Source organism: Megalobrama amblycephala, linkage group LG16 (genome assembly GCF_018812025.1).
Source record: "Megalobrama amblycephala isolate DHTTF-2021 linkage group LG16, ASM1881202v1, whole genome shotgun sequence".
In the NCBI taxonomy this organism is placed as follows: domain Eukaryota; kingdom Metazoa; phylum Chordata; class Actinopteri; order Cypriniformes; family Xenocyprididae; genus Megalobrama; species Megalobrama amblycephala.
This window is the reverse complement of record NC_063059.1, coordinates 36,111,400-36,126,277: the sequence shown is the minus strand read 5'-3', so window position 1 is coordinate 36,126,277 and position 14,878 is coordinate 36,111,400. Positions and strand designations below refer to the sequence as shown.

The window sequence follows — 14,878 nt, the reverse complement described above, 5'->3', positions numbered from 1 at the left end:
GCTAAATATGTTTTAGTAGCTTTCTGGGCATCTGAAAGTGTTCATTATCTTGCTGGCAATGGGGTTAATTATCCCTTTAAAGGTGCAGTATGTAATCTTGACAACTAGTGGTTGAAATGTGTACTGCAATCTAAATTGAAAATATTAGAGAGAGTTGTTCCCCGCCCCCTCCTCCTCACGCGGGTTGCCAGATTGAGGACAACGAGCGCAATTGGCAAAGAAAAGCGACAAGCCTTACAGAGTAAGTTGATGTGTTGATTTATCCATGTTTTAATATGCCTCTGGTCAAAGAGCATTTTATATGAATACCGAGGCTTTTTAGGTTGGGTAGATTCTGCGATCCCTGACCCAGTTTGTTTGCTGGCTTCCATGGCTACAATACGCTGTTTTTTTCCATCAACTTGCAAAATACTATTGGGTAAATTGGCAGTGAGAGGGATCACACAGACCAAAACAAAAACAGACAAAGAAAGGACCTTCAACCTTTTTCCATTATAGTCCAAAATGTTATGTTTTGCTACAAGCATTTCTCATGCTTGTACTACTCACTTCGACAGTCCCTCATTAGAAACCCAGACCTGCATTTGATTGAAAGCCACAGTTGGTCTCATTAAAGACCAGATGAGCCATCTTTTTTCACACTCCTCCTCTGTTCTCTCCATCTCCACAGGTATGACAACTATGGACGGCTGACAAACATGACCTACCCCACAGGCAGGGTGAGTAGTTACCGCACTGATTCAGACAGCACTGTGCGGGTGCAAACCGAGGGCTCCAACAAAGAGGACATCACAGTCACCACCAACCTCTCAGCCTCAGGAACCTTCTACACACTCATGCAAGGTAAGAATATCTGCAAAGTCCTTAGTGAAGATCCATGGGGACAATACTTTGGGTGAATTGGGTGCAGTTTTAACCTAGACACAATAAATGGACTGCATTTAAAGGGATACTTCACCCAAAAATGAAATTCTGTTATCATTTACTCACCTTCGTGTCATTCCAAACCTGATGTGACCACAATTTTTAAGCTCCAAATATGAGATAAATCATGGTGAAAGTAGTTATGACTTGTCTTCTGAAGGCATACAGTGACTTTAACCCAAGAACTGCTGCGAATGAACCATTGAGTCTGAATTGAACTCAAGAACCATTTAAATAAATTGATATTTCACAATATTACTGTTGTTACTGTATCAAATAAATGCAGCCTTGGTGAGCATAAGAGACTTCTAAATCCTTAAAAAAAATCATACTGATCCCAAAATTTTGAAGTGTGTATTTTAGTCTGTTTTTATATTTCAGTCTGTATGGCTTTAGAAAACTTATAGCACACAAGTGACACGAGAACGGTTATTGAAGATTCTTCCGAATATCACATTAAGTTTGGAAGACATGATGGTAAGTCAATAAAAAAACAAAGGAACAGGTAACAGTAATTACTTCCTTTGTTCACTTTTACACTAGAAACTTAGTAGCTGTACATAAAGTAAAATAACTGTGAGGCAAAATTGATATGTTTGTGGGAAGCAAACAAGCATCTTCTTCATGAAATCAATGAAGGCATGAGTGTTTGTATTTTCTCTCAAATCGCAAGACCGCCCACTCATGAAGACAGAAGTCCTGATTGATTTCCTGTCCACCACTTTTGTTTGTTCCAACCTCACTTTTTCACTGAGCGTCTGCTTTTCCTGTCCTTCTTAGAAAACCAAATCTTAATCACTTTGGCCCTCGAGACAGAGGGGCGTGGTTGGGGTCAGGGGCCAGTGTCCTAGCTTGTGATTTTCCTTGCACACTTTGGCATTTTGATATCCTGTTTTTCACCTAACCAAGCGCTCCATCGATTGCCAATAAATAGCTTTGAACTCCCCGTGCCCTGCTCTATTTCCTCAGAAACTGTAAAGATTTTTCTGCGCTCCTGTGAGCGTTTGATTTGAAGGGCCGTCCTCCTCCCCTGGGTTTCGATTGGTTTACTGAAGACTGCGTTTGAGAGAAGAAGTAGAGGGCGTAAAGTTCTGCTGGTGTTCTTATCCTAGACTAAACTAATGGTCACCTACGCATGGTGACCTTGTCTTGGACATCTGGTGGAGAGAGAGAGAGAAAGAGGGCGCCCTGCCAAATGCTTTGCTGCTAATTAATTCACTATTGTCCGCTTTGTAAACGGAAACCAGTTTGGCTCTAGCTCCGACACAGAGTTTCGCACACGCAATCTGGATATACATTTCTCGGAGGTGGTGACCTTGTGCTGTTTATTGACTTTCCAAGGTTGTGTGAGTGTGTGTTCGATTTCCAGGTCGTACGGTCAGAACTTTTTTTCAGTTCACCAATATTATTACCTGAATAAGTCATCAGAAGAAGAAACATGCCAGAGCTGTTTATGTATTTGACAATACTAAGGCCCAATCCCATTTCTACCCCTTACCCCTTCTCCTTTCCCCTACCCCTTCGTTTTGCACGTCCACTTGAAGGGGCTGGAGTGGTAGAGGTAAGGGGAAGGGCCAGATAGCCCTTCAAACGAAGATTTTTCGGGACCACACTTCGAACGAAGGGGTATGAGAAATTTCCCTGCATACACCAACTACTGTGCTGCTAGAATGCATGTAGTGATCATGGTAGTGATATTTCCACTCAGGATCGTGTTACCTGGCTGCCAGTTTCTCCGTAGCTTGCTAAACGCGCTATTTGAATGATGTGAACACAAATGAGTAATACAGTTAAAAGAAATATCTGGTCATCCTTCATAGCGCAGTCGCTATTTGCATCTCATGTTGTCTGTAAACTCTTGCGTTACCAAAGCAACAACTGACTCGTTTGTATTACATTGCAAAGAGCTCCATTATCGCAGCACCACAGTAGAAAACGAAACCATATCCGTACCGGCCGGCTCGGCACGAAATGCAACGGCTAAACAAACAGCTTGGCCTGATGGAAAAGCGGCTTCACCAGTCTTGGGAATCTCGAAGGCCCATAAGTTTTAGAACTGAAACCGAGCGCCGTCCAAAATACAGCGCAAAACAATGTTGGGAGTGAGTAATCTGTTAAACGCGCGCATGCCTGATTTCTGTTGATATGCGCACTTCATTGCTGTTCATACTGGTTAAATGTTACAGGACACTAATAAAAGAAACTAGGTATGATATGATGACGTGTGTAATGGTGTAGTAGTGGTGTCCCAATTCTTAGGGGAATATTTTCACCCCTACACCTTGCCACTCTGTTTCAGGGGGCAAGGGGAAGGGCGAAGGGGTATAAAATAGAATTGGGATTGGACCTAACTCTCACAAACTTTCTCTTCACGGCCAGTATAAAGAGGATGAGACCGACAACTCATTGAAATTGTAGAAATCTCTCAGTATGGAAGTCCCACCTTTCAATTAAAAACAGCCAATCAGGGTTTTTAGCAGGACTTAAGCTAAAGACGCTAAATTTATGATGCCACTTGTATCAGATATTATTTCCGATTTGTATGGAAGCCTGTTTCAACTTCAGAGTAAAAATATGAGATATAAAATCACATTACAAGATATGAAGTTGCAACAAACAACGGCATTTATGAGATAAAAAATCTCATTGTGACAAAAAGTTGCATTAACGAGAAATAGTCACATTGTGAGATATGAAATCGTAATTACAATATATAAAGTTGCAACTGCTAGAAACAAATTTGCAGTTATGAGATATAAAGTCACATTGTGACAAGTTGCGTTTACGAGAAAGTCACATTGAGATACAAATTCTTAATTAAGTGATATTATCACATTACTGCAAAAATTTGCTTTTTCAAGAAATAGTAACATTGTAACATGAGAGATGAATTTGTAAAATATGAGATAAAAAGGCTAATTGCAACAAAAAGTTGCGTTTATGAGAAATAGTCACATTGTGAGATAGAAATTTGTAATTACAAGATATAAAGTCACATTACGACAAAAAGTTGCATTAACGAGAAAGTCAAATTGTGAGATATGAAATCGTAATTACGATATATAAAGTTGCAACTGCTAGAAACAAAGTCGCAATTATGAAATATAGTCACATTGCGACAAGTTGTGTTTACGAGAAAGTCACATTGAGATACAAATTCGTAATTAAGTGATATAGTCATTACTGCAAAAATTTGCATTTTCAAGAAATAGTAACATTGTAACATGAGATATGAATTAGTAAAATATGAGATATAAAGTCGCATTGTGACAAAAAGTTGCGTTTACAAGAAAGTCACATTGTTAGATAAAGTTACAATTGCTAGATATGAATTTGCAACTGCTAGAAACAAATTTGCAATTATAAGATATAAAGTCACATTGTGACAAAAGTTGCGTTTACGAGAAAGTCACATTGAGATACAAATTCGTAATTAAGTGATAGTCATTATTGCAAAAATTTGCATTTTCAAGTAATAGTAACATTGTAACATGAGAGATATGAATTTGTAAAATATGAGATATAAAGTCGCATTGTCACAAAAAGTTGCGTTTACAAGAAATAGTCACATTGTTAGATAAAGTTACAATTGCTAGAAACAACTTCATGGTTACGAGATAAAAAGTCTACTTGTAACAAAAAGTTGCGTTTACGAGAAAGTCACATTGTGAGATAGAAATTTGTAATTACAAGATATAAAGACACATTACGACAAAAAGTTGCATTAACGAGAAAGTCAAATTGTGAGATATGAAATCGTAATTACGATATATAAAGTTGCAACTGCTAGAAACAAAGTCGCAATTACGAAATAGTCACATTGCGACAAAAGTTGTGTTTACGAGAAATAGTCACATTGTGAGATATGAATTTGCAACTGCTAGAAACAAATTTGCAATTATGAGATATAAAGTCACATTGTGACAAAAGTTGCGTTTACGAGAAAGTCACATTGAGATAAAAATTCGTAATTAAGTGATATAGTCACATTACTGCAAAAATTTGCATTTTCAAGAAATAGTAACACTGTAACATGAGAGTTATTAATTTGTAAAATATGAGAGATAAAGTTGCATTGTGACAAAAAGTTGCGTTTACAAGAAATAGTCACATTGTTACATAAAGTTACAATTGCTAGAAACAACTTTATGGTTACGAGATAAAAAGTCTACTTGTAACAAAAAGTTGTGTTTATGAGAAAAAGTCACATTGTGAGATAGAAATTTGTAATTACAAGATATAAAGTCACATTACGACAAAAAGTTGCATTCACGAGAAAGTCAAATTGTGAGATATGAAATCGTAATTACGATATATAAAGTCGCAACTGCTAGAAACAAAGTCGCAATTACGAAATAGTCACATTGCGATAAAAGTTGCGTTTACGAGAAATAGTCACATTGTGAGATAGACATTTGTAATTACAAAATATAAAGTCACATTACGACAAAAAGTTGCATTAACGAGAAAGTCAAATTGTGAGATATGAAATCGTAATTACGATATATAAAGTCGCAACTGCTAGAAACAAAGTCGCAATTACGAAAGTCACATTGCGATAAAAGTTGCGTTTACGAGAAATAGTCACATTGTGAGATATGAATTTGCAACTGCTAGAAAAAAAGTCACAATTATGACATGAAGTCACACTGTGACAATTAAAGTTGCGTTTACGAGAAATAAAGTCACAATTGTATGATATAAAGTTGCAATTACTTTTACATGTGTTTTTTTTATACTCTGACATAAACAGACTTGACAGCAAACACTTTTGGAGATTTGTGTCATTCCTAACAAAATTAGATGTGCGTACATGTCTACAAATTAGCTATCTGAGGGCATTAGCAAGATGGCCGTCGAGTGAACTGTCTTGTCTTAATAAGACTTGCTGTTGTCTCACCAGACAATCAGGCTTTCACTGCAATTAATTATAATAGTATCATTTCTTTCAAAATGTTACTCAATTCACTTTTAACAGGGAATGTGTGTGCCCTATACCCCCTAGCCACATGCTAGCATATTTATATGACTGCTGTCTGCACTTCTTTTGCTGAGTAATTAATTCCCTTTGACTAGTAATGAGAGTTTCATCAAAGCGTTCACTGACATTTTCTTATTGGGTACGTCGTTCTTGTTAGCGGTCTCTCTCTTGCTCCCTCCCAGTCTCTGTCTTCCCTCTTTATTTCTCTCAGGTTTGCACCCCCTTCTCTTTCACTGCCTTCCATCTTCCATGTCCCTCCAAAGCGCTTAGCGAGACCACCTGGGGATGGAGACAGACAGTTTCAGATTTAGTTGCATCTCAGTTGCCACAGGCAGGCGGCCTCAACTATGATAGGTTTCTGCCTCTCTTTCGCTCTCTCTCTCTCTCTTGGTCTTCCGAGGACAACTCAAAGACTAACTAGACTTTGAATCATCCCTTTGTTTCACTGTCTGTCTGGTCTTGTTCAACAAACAAGAATCTTGTCATAAATTTGACCACCATTTTGAGAGAAATACTGCATGTGACCAACAAAAGGTGGATATCAGTCATAGTTAAAGTTGATAGTTCAACCCAAAATGGAAATTTTGTCATAATGTTCTCACCCTCATGTTGTTCCAAACCTATATGAGTTTCTTTCTTCTGTTGAACACAAAAGAAGATATTTTGAAGAATGTTGGTAATCAAACAGTTGACGGTAGCTATTGAGCTATTGACTTGGAACAATATGAGGGTGAGTAAATCATGACAAAATTTTCATTTTGGGTTAAACTATCCCTTTTTAAATAAAAAAGGCATTTACTGATGCTTCAGGGTTAGTAAATGATGACAGATTTTTCATTTATAAGTGATCTCTAACACAGAATTTCGAATAGCAATGTTTTTGAAATATACATGAGACTATTTTTTGTCTTCAAATTGCAGATCAAGTCAAAAACAGTTACTACATTGGTCTGGATGGCTCCTTGCGTCTGGTATTGGCCAACGGCATGGAAGTGTCTCTCCACACGGAGCCTCACCTGCTGTCAGGAACAGTCAACCCAACCATAAGTAAGAGAAATGTCACTCTGCCCATCGACAATGGACTCAACCTAGTGGAATGGAGACAACGCAAAGAACAGGCACGAGGACAGGTCACAGTATACGGACGCAGACTCAGGGTAAGAAAGCCACAAAATTTCTTTCCACATTTAATTCTGCTGCATTTGACAGTTTTGAACTCTTACTTGTACATGAATTTCAGGGTCTAATTATTTCGAAAATGCTGGCAGTTCTGTGCTGTTACTGGGAAAGATTGTAAAAGCAAAGACAATAGGCGCATATATAAAAAAAATTTCAAGACCACATAGCCATTTTAGCACTATGGAAGCTTGTTTCCACCACTGAATAAAAAATAAAAAAGGTAATTGCGACTTTTTTATCTCACAATTCTGACTTTTTTTCTCGTAATTGCGAGTTGATATCATACAATTCTGACTTTATAACTTTCAATTGTGAGTTTATATCATGCAATTCTGACTTTCTAACTTTCAATTGCGAATTTTTCTCACAATTCTGAGTTATAAATCGCAATTGCGAGTCTATATCACAATTCTGAGGGGAAAAAAAAGTCAGAATTGTGAGATAAAAAGTCACAATTGAGGCTTCCATATAGCACAGACGTTACTGGGGAGCATGTGGAAATTATGTAGAAACATTAAAAAAATAAATAAATAAATAAAAAATATGAGAACTGTGAAACCCACCAAAGAAATTAAATAATTAGAAATTAATTTAGAAGATGCTTTTATCCCAAACAATTTACAAAAAAATCTAATCTTGTAAGTTGTATTTCTAAATATCTTGAAGAGACATGATCTTATGTGACATTGAACATTACAGACATTGAGTTGGATGAAATTTAGAAAGAAAACAACACCTAACAGAATTTAATAAATTTTTTAAAAAAACCTGCGAAATTGAAATTTATGCAGTTAAATTGTCAATGTACTGCAAAAGTAAGGCAAGGCAAGGCAATTTTTTTTGTATAGCACATTTCATACACAATGGTAATTCAAAGTGCTTTACATAAAGAAGAAGAATAAAAATAGAACATAAGGAATAGAAATAACTGTAAAAACTGAGAATCTGGATGAATGCTATCTGGATGAATGAGCTAGGAAGTCTTAGGGAGATTTTTTTTTGTTGTTGTTGTCGTCCGTCAGAAAGTATGGCTTGGCATTAAAAACTTTATACTTTATGCATTGTTTTGTATTATTAATTTAGGGTTTAATGTAATAAATATCAGTCACAATATTATTACTTTTATCTTTTTACATACTATTAGTTTTGTTGCAATACTTATTATCTTAAAACTAAGAGGAATTATTCCTTATTCCTATTGCCTAATCTTTACATTTTCATAATGCATTTGTATTTTATTTTCATTTATGTAATGTGGAATTGCTCGTGGTGTTTTGCAACAATTACTGTACAACCTACCAGTGATCAGAGCCTCACATAGGCAGGTAACTGTGCTCAGGCCCCAGCGCTACCTCAACATTGTCATCTGCTCATCCTGAGTTAATTTTACGCAGGCACAGTTCCATACCTCGCAGTCACACTTCTACACAGCAGCTCATCTGAGCATCGAGGCCCCTGTACTTGGAGTAATTGCTTCTTGATTATAATCTCTATTGCCTCTTCTCATCAGTCTCAGAGTCACACGCGCTGCGCCTGTCCTTTAGACTGATCACTCTTATTACGGCTATCCTGTAGAGTCAGGCCAGGCCATACTGGTCAAATATCTGCTTCCCAAGGTCAGCGTGTGCATGTAAGCATGTGTGTCTGTGTCTCAGTGGACTATTCATCATTCAGCAGCAGTGTTTCTCTGACCCTGAGGGCTGGGTTGACTCTCTCGTGATCAAAACCCTGACTGCATCTTATATCTTTATAATTATTGTGCTACTAGTAATGGGACCACCTCACAGCTTTTGCAAGATGATATATGTGCCTTTTATATACAGTATTTAGGACATTTAGGGCCAGATTTACTAAACAGGGCAAATAAAGCCCAAAGTATAGTTCAATTTTTACGCATACACGAGGGTCAGCGTACAGTGCAGAACACGAATTTCGTCATCAGAAGATTACGCGCATACTGTACGCGCTCCACCAGATTTTTTTGTAACCGAGCGTACTTGTACGCCCAGGTTGCATATGCGCATTTAATTGTTTTGTTGTTGCGGTAATTTGCTTATCCACAAGGTGGCAACTGTGCCCTGTGGGTGTCGATTTATAGGGTAGTCAAAGAAAAACTGCATTAACAGACCAGAACACATGCAAGCTACAGCGACAATGGAGGCCTAACGTTACATAGATGAGAGATTGTGCGAAGAAGTTAGAAAGTCTAGCATGAAAGAATACAAAGATGTTACACAGGTTACACGAGTTACACAGGTTGTAACTCGTGGCGAGAGATTGCTCAGAAATGTGTCGAAGCCTGTGTATGCATACGAGTCAAATGAAGTATACTTTCCAAGGCTGTGCATTCGACTCTAGCGTACACTAGCATACGCGTTAAAAAAAAAAAAATTAAGTATACCCAGGGCTTTAGCGTGAGGTAGCAATTCCAAAAAAATGCAGATGGGAGTGGAAAGTTTTTTACTGACTTTTACTGACAATGCGTAAATTAAAAACACAGATACAGCAAGATCATTTCCATAATAACAAACAGTGTTGCCAACTGCTTTTGAACTGAAAGTAGCTAAAACTGGTAGCTAAATGCCACTAGATGACATAATAATGGCAAATTCATTGATCTATATAAATATGAATATAGATCAGTGGGCAAAATAAGAATGTAGATAAGGTTTGTCCAAGAAGTTGCTAGATTTGTCCCTAAACTTTTGAAAAAAGTTTTAAAAGGGGCGGTGAAGTCACTAAATCGGCAACACTGTCATCACTGCCAATGCGGTCTACCAAGAGCAGCGCAAATTAGCGTCTGGTTTAAGATATGCTTTTTTTCCGTTAAATAATGGTGCAAATACCAGTAAATTGACTAGCGCAAACCTTAGTAAATCGCCTTGCATGATTCATTTAAATACTCTCCTCCCATAAATTTTGTCTAAAAGGAAAACTCCTATAAATGCATATGCAATAAGGTCAGCTGCATAAATAACTGTGTTCAGCACTAATTTTTCACTGCATGTCTTTAGTAATTCCTGACAGTAGTTTTTTAACGCCAAAAGAGGGTTTGCGCTGGCGCAAGCTGTTAGTAAATCTGGCCCTTATAATGTTACAAAATATGTATATTTCAAATAAGTTCTGTTCTTTTAAACTTTCTATTCATCAAATAATCCTTAAAAATGTATAATGGTTTTCACAAAAGTATAAAGCAGCCAAATCAGAAATGTTTCTTGAGCAGCAAATCAGCATATCAGAATGATTTCTGAAGGATCATGGGACACTGAAGACTGGAGTAATGATGCTGAAAATTCAGCTTTGGTCACAGGAATAAATTACATTTTAAAATATATTCAAATAGAAAGCAGTTATTTGTATAAAATTAAACTATGGTATCTAATTTATATCATGTGCTTCAACTCAAGGACTTGTTTGTGTACTACTGAAATCATCGAGCAACCTTGAGTGACATGTCAACCGATATTTCGTGGGTGGATGAGTGGGTAGCTTGTCAAATTGTGTCAAAAAGTGTATGTGTGTGTGAAGAGGTGAGGCTGTTTGGCTGTGGGGATGTTTGTCAAGCTGACATGATGCCAAGAGAATTAAGGGCAGAACAGAAAGAGATTCAAATTGAAAAAGTCACAAAAATATAAATGGAGTTTTTAGGTAACTTATATTACATTGATTCCAATCATATATCAATGACTTTTTTCCATGTGTGCATTCATATACTTTCCCACAGTTCAATTAATAACCCTTCTATGAGGCATTGTACTGGACAAAGGCTAAGAGAGATCCAATGATATTGTGATGCACAACGTCCATTGAATAGTTAAATTTGTATCGTAAAGCATTTTGAATAATGATGCACAGTAGTTGGCGATACCCAATCCTAATGGAAATGTGGGTCACTAGCAGCCCAGAGTATTGCTGTGGTCACATGTCCATCACAGTGACTACTGCACACTATCAGGAACAGCTGCCAGGCCACCAAAATTATCCTTGTCTCCATAGCAACCACATCTCCTGACAACAACAGAGCTTTGGAAATATAGTAGTGTAAATTGTCCCCTCACAGCGAGCTCAAATCCAAAAACCCACTGAAGGCTTGAACGCAAGGCTTCGACTGACAGTTCTCTAAATGTTTGCTTTACATTATTAGAGCGGTGTCCTATACTGCCTCCAAACAAACAAAACGAACACGTGGGCAAGCGTGTTTACTGGAGGAAGCGACAAATCGCACTGAGCAAACAAGATTACAGTTCTTACCGCAGCAGCGGAAGGGGGAAAAATTAGAAATGAATGGCAAAGCGGCAAGCAAATATTGGATTTGAGGAACAAAACTTGAATACATTTTTAATCACAGTGGAGAAGAAAATCAAATGCTGTTTTGACAGATTTGTTTACTTTTTGAATATGGAATGAAAATTTCAATTATTGATGGTGATTTATGAAAACAAACGTTACTTACAAGTTGTTTATTCATTGGCAAAAGTGCATTAGTGACAGTCCTAAGATATTTCGTAATTAGACGGGTTATGAAAAAAAGTGTTGTTTTTTGTTCCTAGTTTTAATCGTTGTTTGTTTGACAAACAGGAGTCGGGTAATCTCAAAGTAGTTGTATTTTGATCAGGAAAGCATGCAAATTTCATTCGGCTGTCAAAGAAACATGGCAAGTGTCTGTCTAACGTTCCCCAATCCAGTGTGTGAAATATGCAATAACTTTTAGGGAGTTCAACTCTTTTATTTTTTTTAATGGAATATTTAAATGTAATTCTCAGAGTGCAACCAGCAAAACATTAAGAATAATAGATTTAATCACCCAAAAATGATAATTCCATATGACTTGCACTCTATATTTCAAGATTTCTGAAGCCATACAATAGCTTTGTGTGAAGATGAGATCAAAGATGCAAGTTTTTATTCAAAAATCTTGCTTTGAAAATGTTTCATAACTCATGGCCACCATTATTTGTATTTATTTTTATCAAAAATAAAGTAATATATTTTAAAATGTAATTTATTCCCATGATGCAAAGCTGAATTTTCAGCATCATTACCCCAGTCTTCAGCGTTCAACTTGCTGTTTTGATCTCTGTTTGTAAGCATCAAAATAAATGCTAGATGAAATATTTGTAAATGCTGCTGAAATGTGCTTTATGAAACATGAAGCATTAGTATGGTTTAGTGTAAGTACACCTCACTTTTTGTCTTGATGTCTTTTATGGGGAGAACTTAGACAGTCCATCAAACCCCACTGTTTTTCCCACCCTGCCCCAATCAGATCCCCTTCCTCCCATCATATCTGCTTTCCCAACGCTGAGCCCGTTTAAAGGAATGTCCAATTTAAGACCTTCCCCTTGAGTGAGTTTCCATTCTCCAGAGGCCCAGGATCTCACTGCCAAAAGAGCTTTTTTTCCAGCCCGTTGGGCCTCTGTTCAACCAGAGCCTGGCATGAGCATCCAGCCTTCCCTTTCAATCTCTCTTCATTTTTTTTTTTCGTCAAGCTTGTCGCTTCAGTCCTCTGTCATTCTACTCTGGACAAATCGGCCCTTGACACAAGTTCTCTCATCCTTAGAGCCATAAAAGCCTGGCTTTTTGATGCCTTGGAACATCTAGTAAATAATGCTAAAGTGAATTGTCTAACCAACCAGAATAGCAGAAATAATAACTGTTTTCAAACATTTTTCCTGTGTGTATATATATAAATACCTGATAGACAATGTGATTCATTTTCCAGAGATATACTAGTTGAGATGTGAGTATTTTCAGGAAAAATTCTCTATCTCTGCATCGCCATATCAAAGTAAGAGTGAGAAAAATGGGGGCCGCGTTCATATCAGTGGGAGGGTGAAGCTTAAAGGAATGGGGAGGGGAAAATATATGCCCTTTATTCTGTCAACCTCTTTGTTCTGTCACCCCCACCGGGAATTCTCCTATTCATGAGCTGCTTGCTTTTAATGTAAAATAATCCTCTCAATTAGGTATTAGTGACATTAATTGGCCCCAGTGTAATTGTCCCTTCACAGATGAGAGCTCCCAGCATGCCCACGAGGAGCAGAGAGAGAGAGAGCTTGCTTGTTGCTCTTCCCCCCGTCCACCATACCACTGGACCAAAGCCAACAACAACTCACAAAATCACTTTAAGACTCTGTTAAGCTTTGCCAGCACTGAGCCAAGCCGGCAGCGTACCTGATGAGAAAAACCGAAATCAGTCAAGGAGACATTACATAGAGAAGAGATATGGGGAAATGAGTGTTTGATTATAATGCATTTTAAAGTCTGTTTGGCCCAAACTTCCAGATGGTTATTTAGTCAATACTCATTCAACCCTTTAGCCATAATACCACAAAGTAATGTGCTTGGAGAAAAAAAACAGCTGGCACAAATACAGACTCTAAATCTGCCTTAAAAGAAACTTTTAAGGCACATTTAGAGTTTGCATTCATTCCAGGCTTCAAATCATGCTGTGCTGCAACCAATAAGTATGTTTATTACAAATTTAAGACAATTTTATTATGCTTCCACTACTAAAGAGAGTAGTACTTTTTTACTTCTGCATTATAATTTTACAGATTTTCTCCAGTCCGCAAAATACTATCCACCAATATCTAAATTCATATAACAGAAATAAAGGTTCCAATTCATTGTACCAAGAGTTGAAGGTATTGAGGTCTTTAAATCCTTGATCTCCCCCCTGCATTGACCTGTGTGTGCCTTTGGGATTACCAGCCATGTAGGACTAGTTCTCAGCTCTGATCTCAGCATGTGCCGGGGTCAGAGGGCTCGGCGCATTCGAACTGAGCCAAAAACTCAGTATGACATGTCATTTAAACAGTGTAGTGGGCTTTGAACTTCATATGCAGCTCAAAAGTGTCAATTGTTTTCCTAATCCTGCAAATACAATGGAAGTTATCTACCCCTCAAAAATTCCATCCTCAAAGGCATGGCACATGGTTATACCGAGCGCTTCTCTCATTCGTTTTGTTTTAACATGAAGCAAACAAAGAGATCGATTAATTAAAAAGCATGTGTCCTCTAGAGGTATGCAGATGGAAGTAAAAAATCATGAGAGTAAAATCTAATAAGAGTTTCAGAGAAGACACTGCATCCTACCAAGTCTACAATTCTGAGGCCTAATCTTCCTGTTTTTTTTTCGTAGGTTCATAACAGGAACTTGTTATCCATGGATTTTGACCGTGTAACCAGGACCGAGAAAGTCTATGATGACCACAGGAAGTTCACCTTAAGGATCCACTATGACCATGCCGGAAGACCTACATTGTGGGCTCCAAGTAGTCGGCTAAACGGTGTCAATGTTACCTACTCACCTGGCGGCCACATCGCCGGCATCCAGAGGGGCACTATGTCTGTCCGAATGGAATATGACCAAAATGGGAGAATCGCCTCAAAGATATTTGCAGATGGAAAGTCGTGGAGCTACACATACCTTGAAAAAGTAAACATCTTTATCTAGTAAATGATCAGGTTTAAAAATAATTGCTAGTTCCCTTTTGTTCTGTAAACTTCTCTTTGTTGACCCCTGTTAATTTGTTACATTAATAAGCTTTAACCTTGCATGCTTCAGCAATAATCCCTGTCTAATGTGCAGCTTGTGTTATTCATTGTTGCCTCACGCAGCTTGACAACTAAATCGTTCCTAAAATATCACTGTGAAAAAAGTAAAATGTCAGTGTCTTCATAATTAGAACCAATATCTGAGAAATGCAAGACCTTAGAGTGTAATTTGAAAGTGGTAGCTGTTTAGTACATAGAAATGCTGACATCCCAGTACATGGGTTTAAAAGTATT

At 37.6% G+C, this 14,878-nt stretch overlaps 1 protein-coding gene across 11 annotated transcripts in view; it reads left to right on the top strand.

Moving 5' to 3' along the window:
- Nucleotides 1-14,878, top strand: part of tenm4 (teneurin transmembrane protein 4) — a 261,307-nt gene that overhangs the window by 232,504 nt on the left and 13,925 nt on the right. For all 11 annotated transcript variants that reach the window (XM_048160290.1, XM_048160292.1, XM_048160289.1 and 8 more), the window contains 3 exons: nt 671-843; nt 6,827-7,062; nt 14,229-14,525. In XM_048160290.1, coding sequence (XP_048016247.1) covers nt 671-843; nt 6,827-7,062; nt 14,229-14,525 — 706 coding nt within the window. The remainder of the gene's footprint in view (nt 1-670; nt 844-6,826; nt 7,063-14,228; nt 14,526-14,878) is intronic.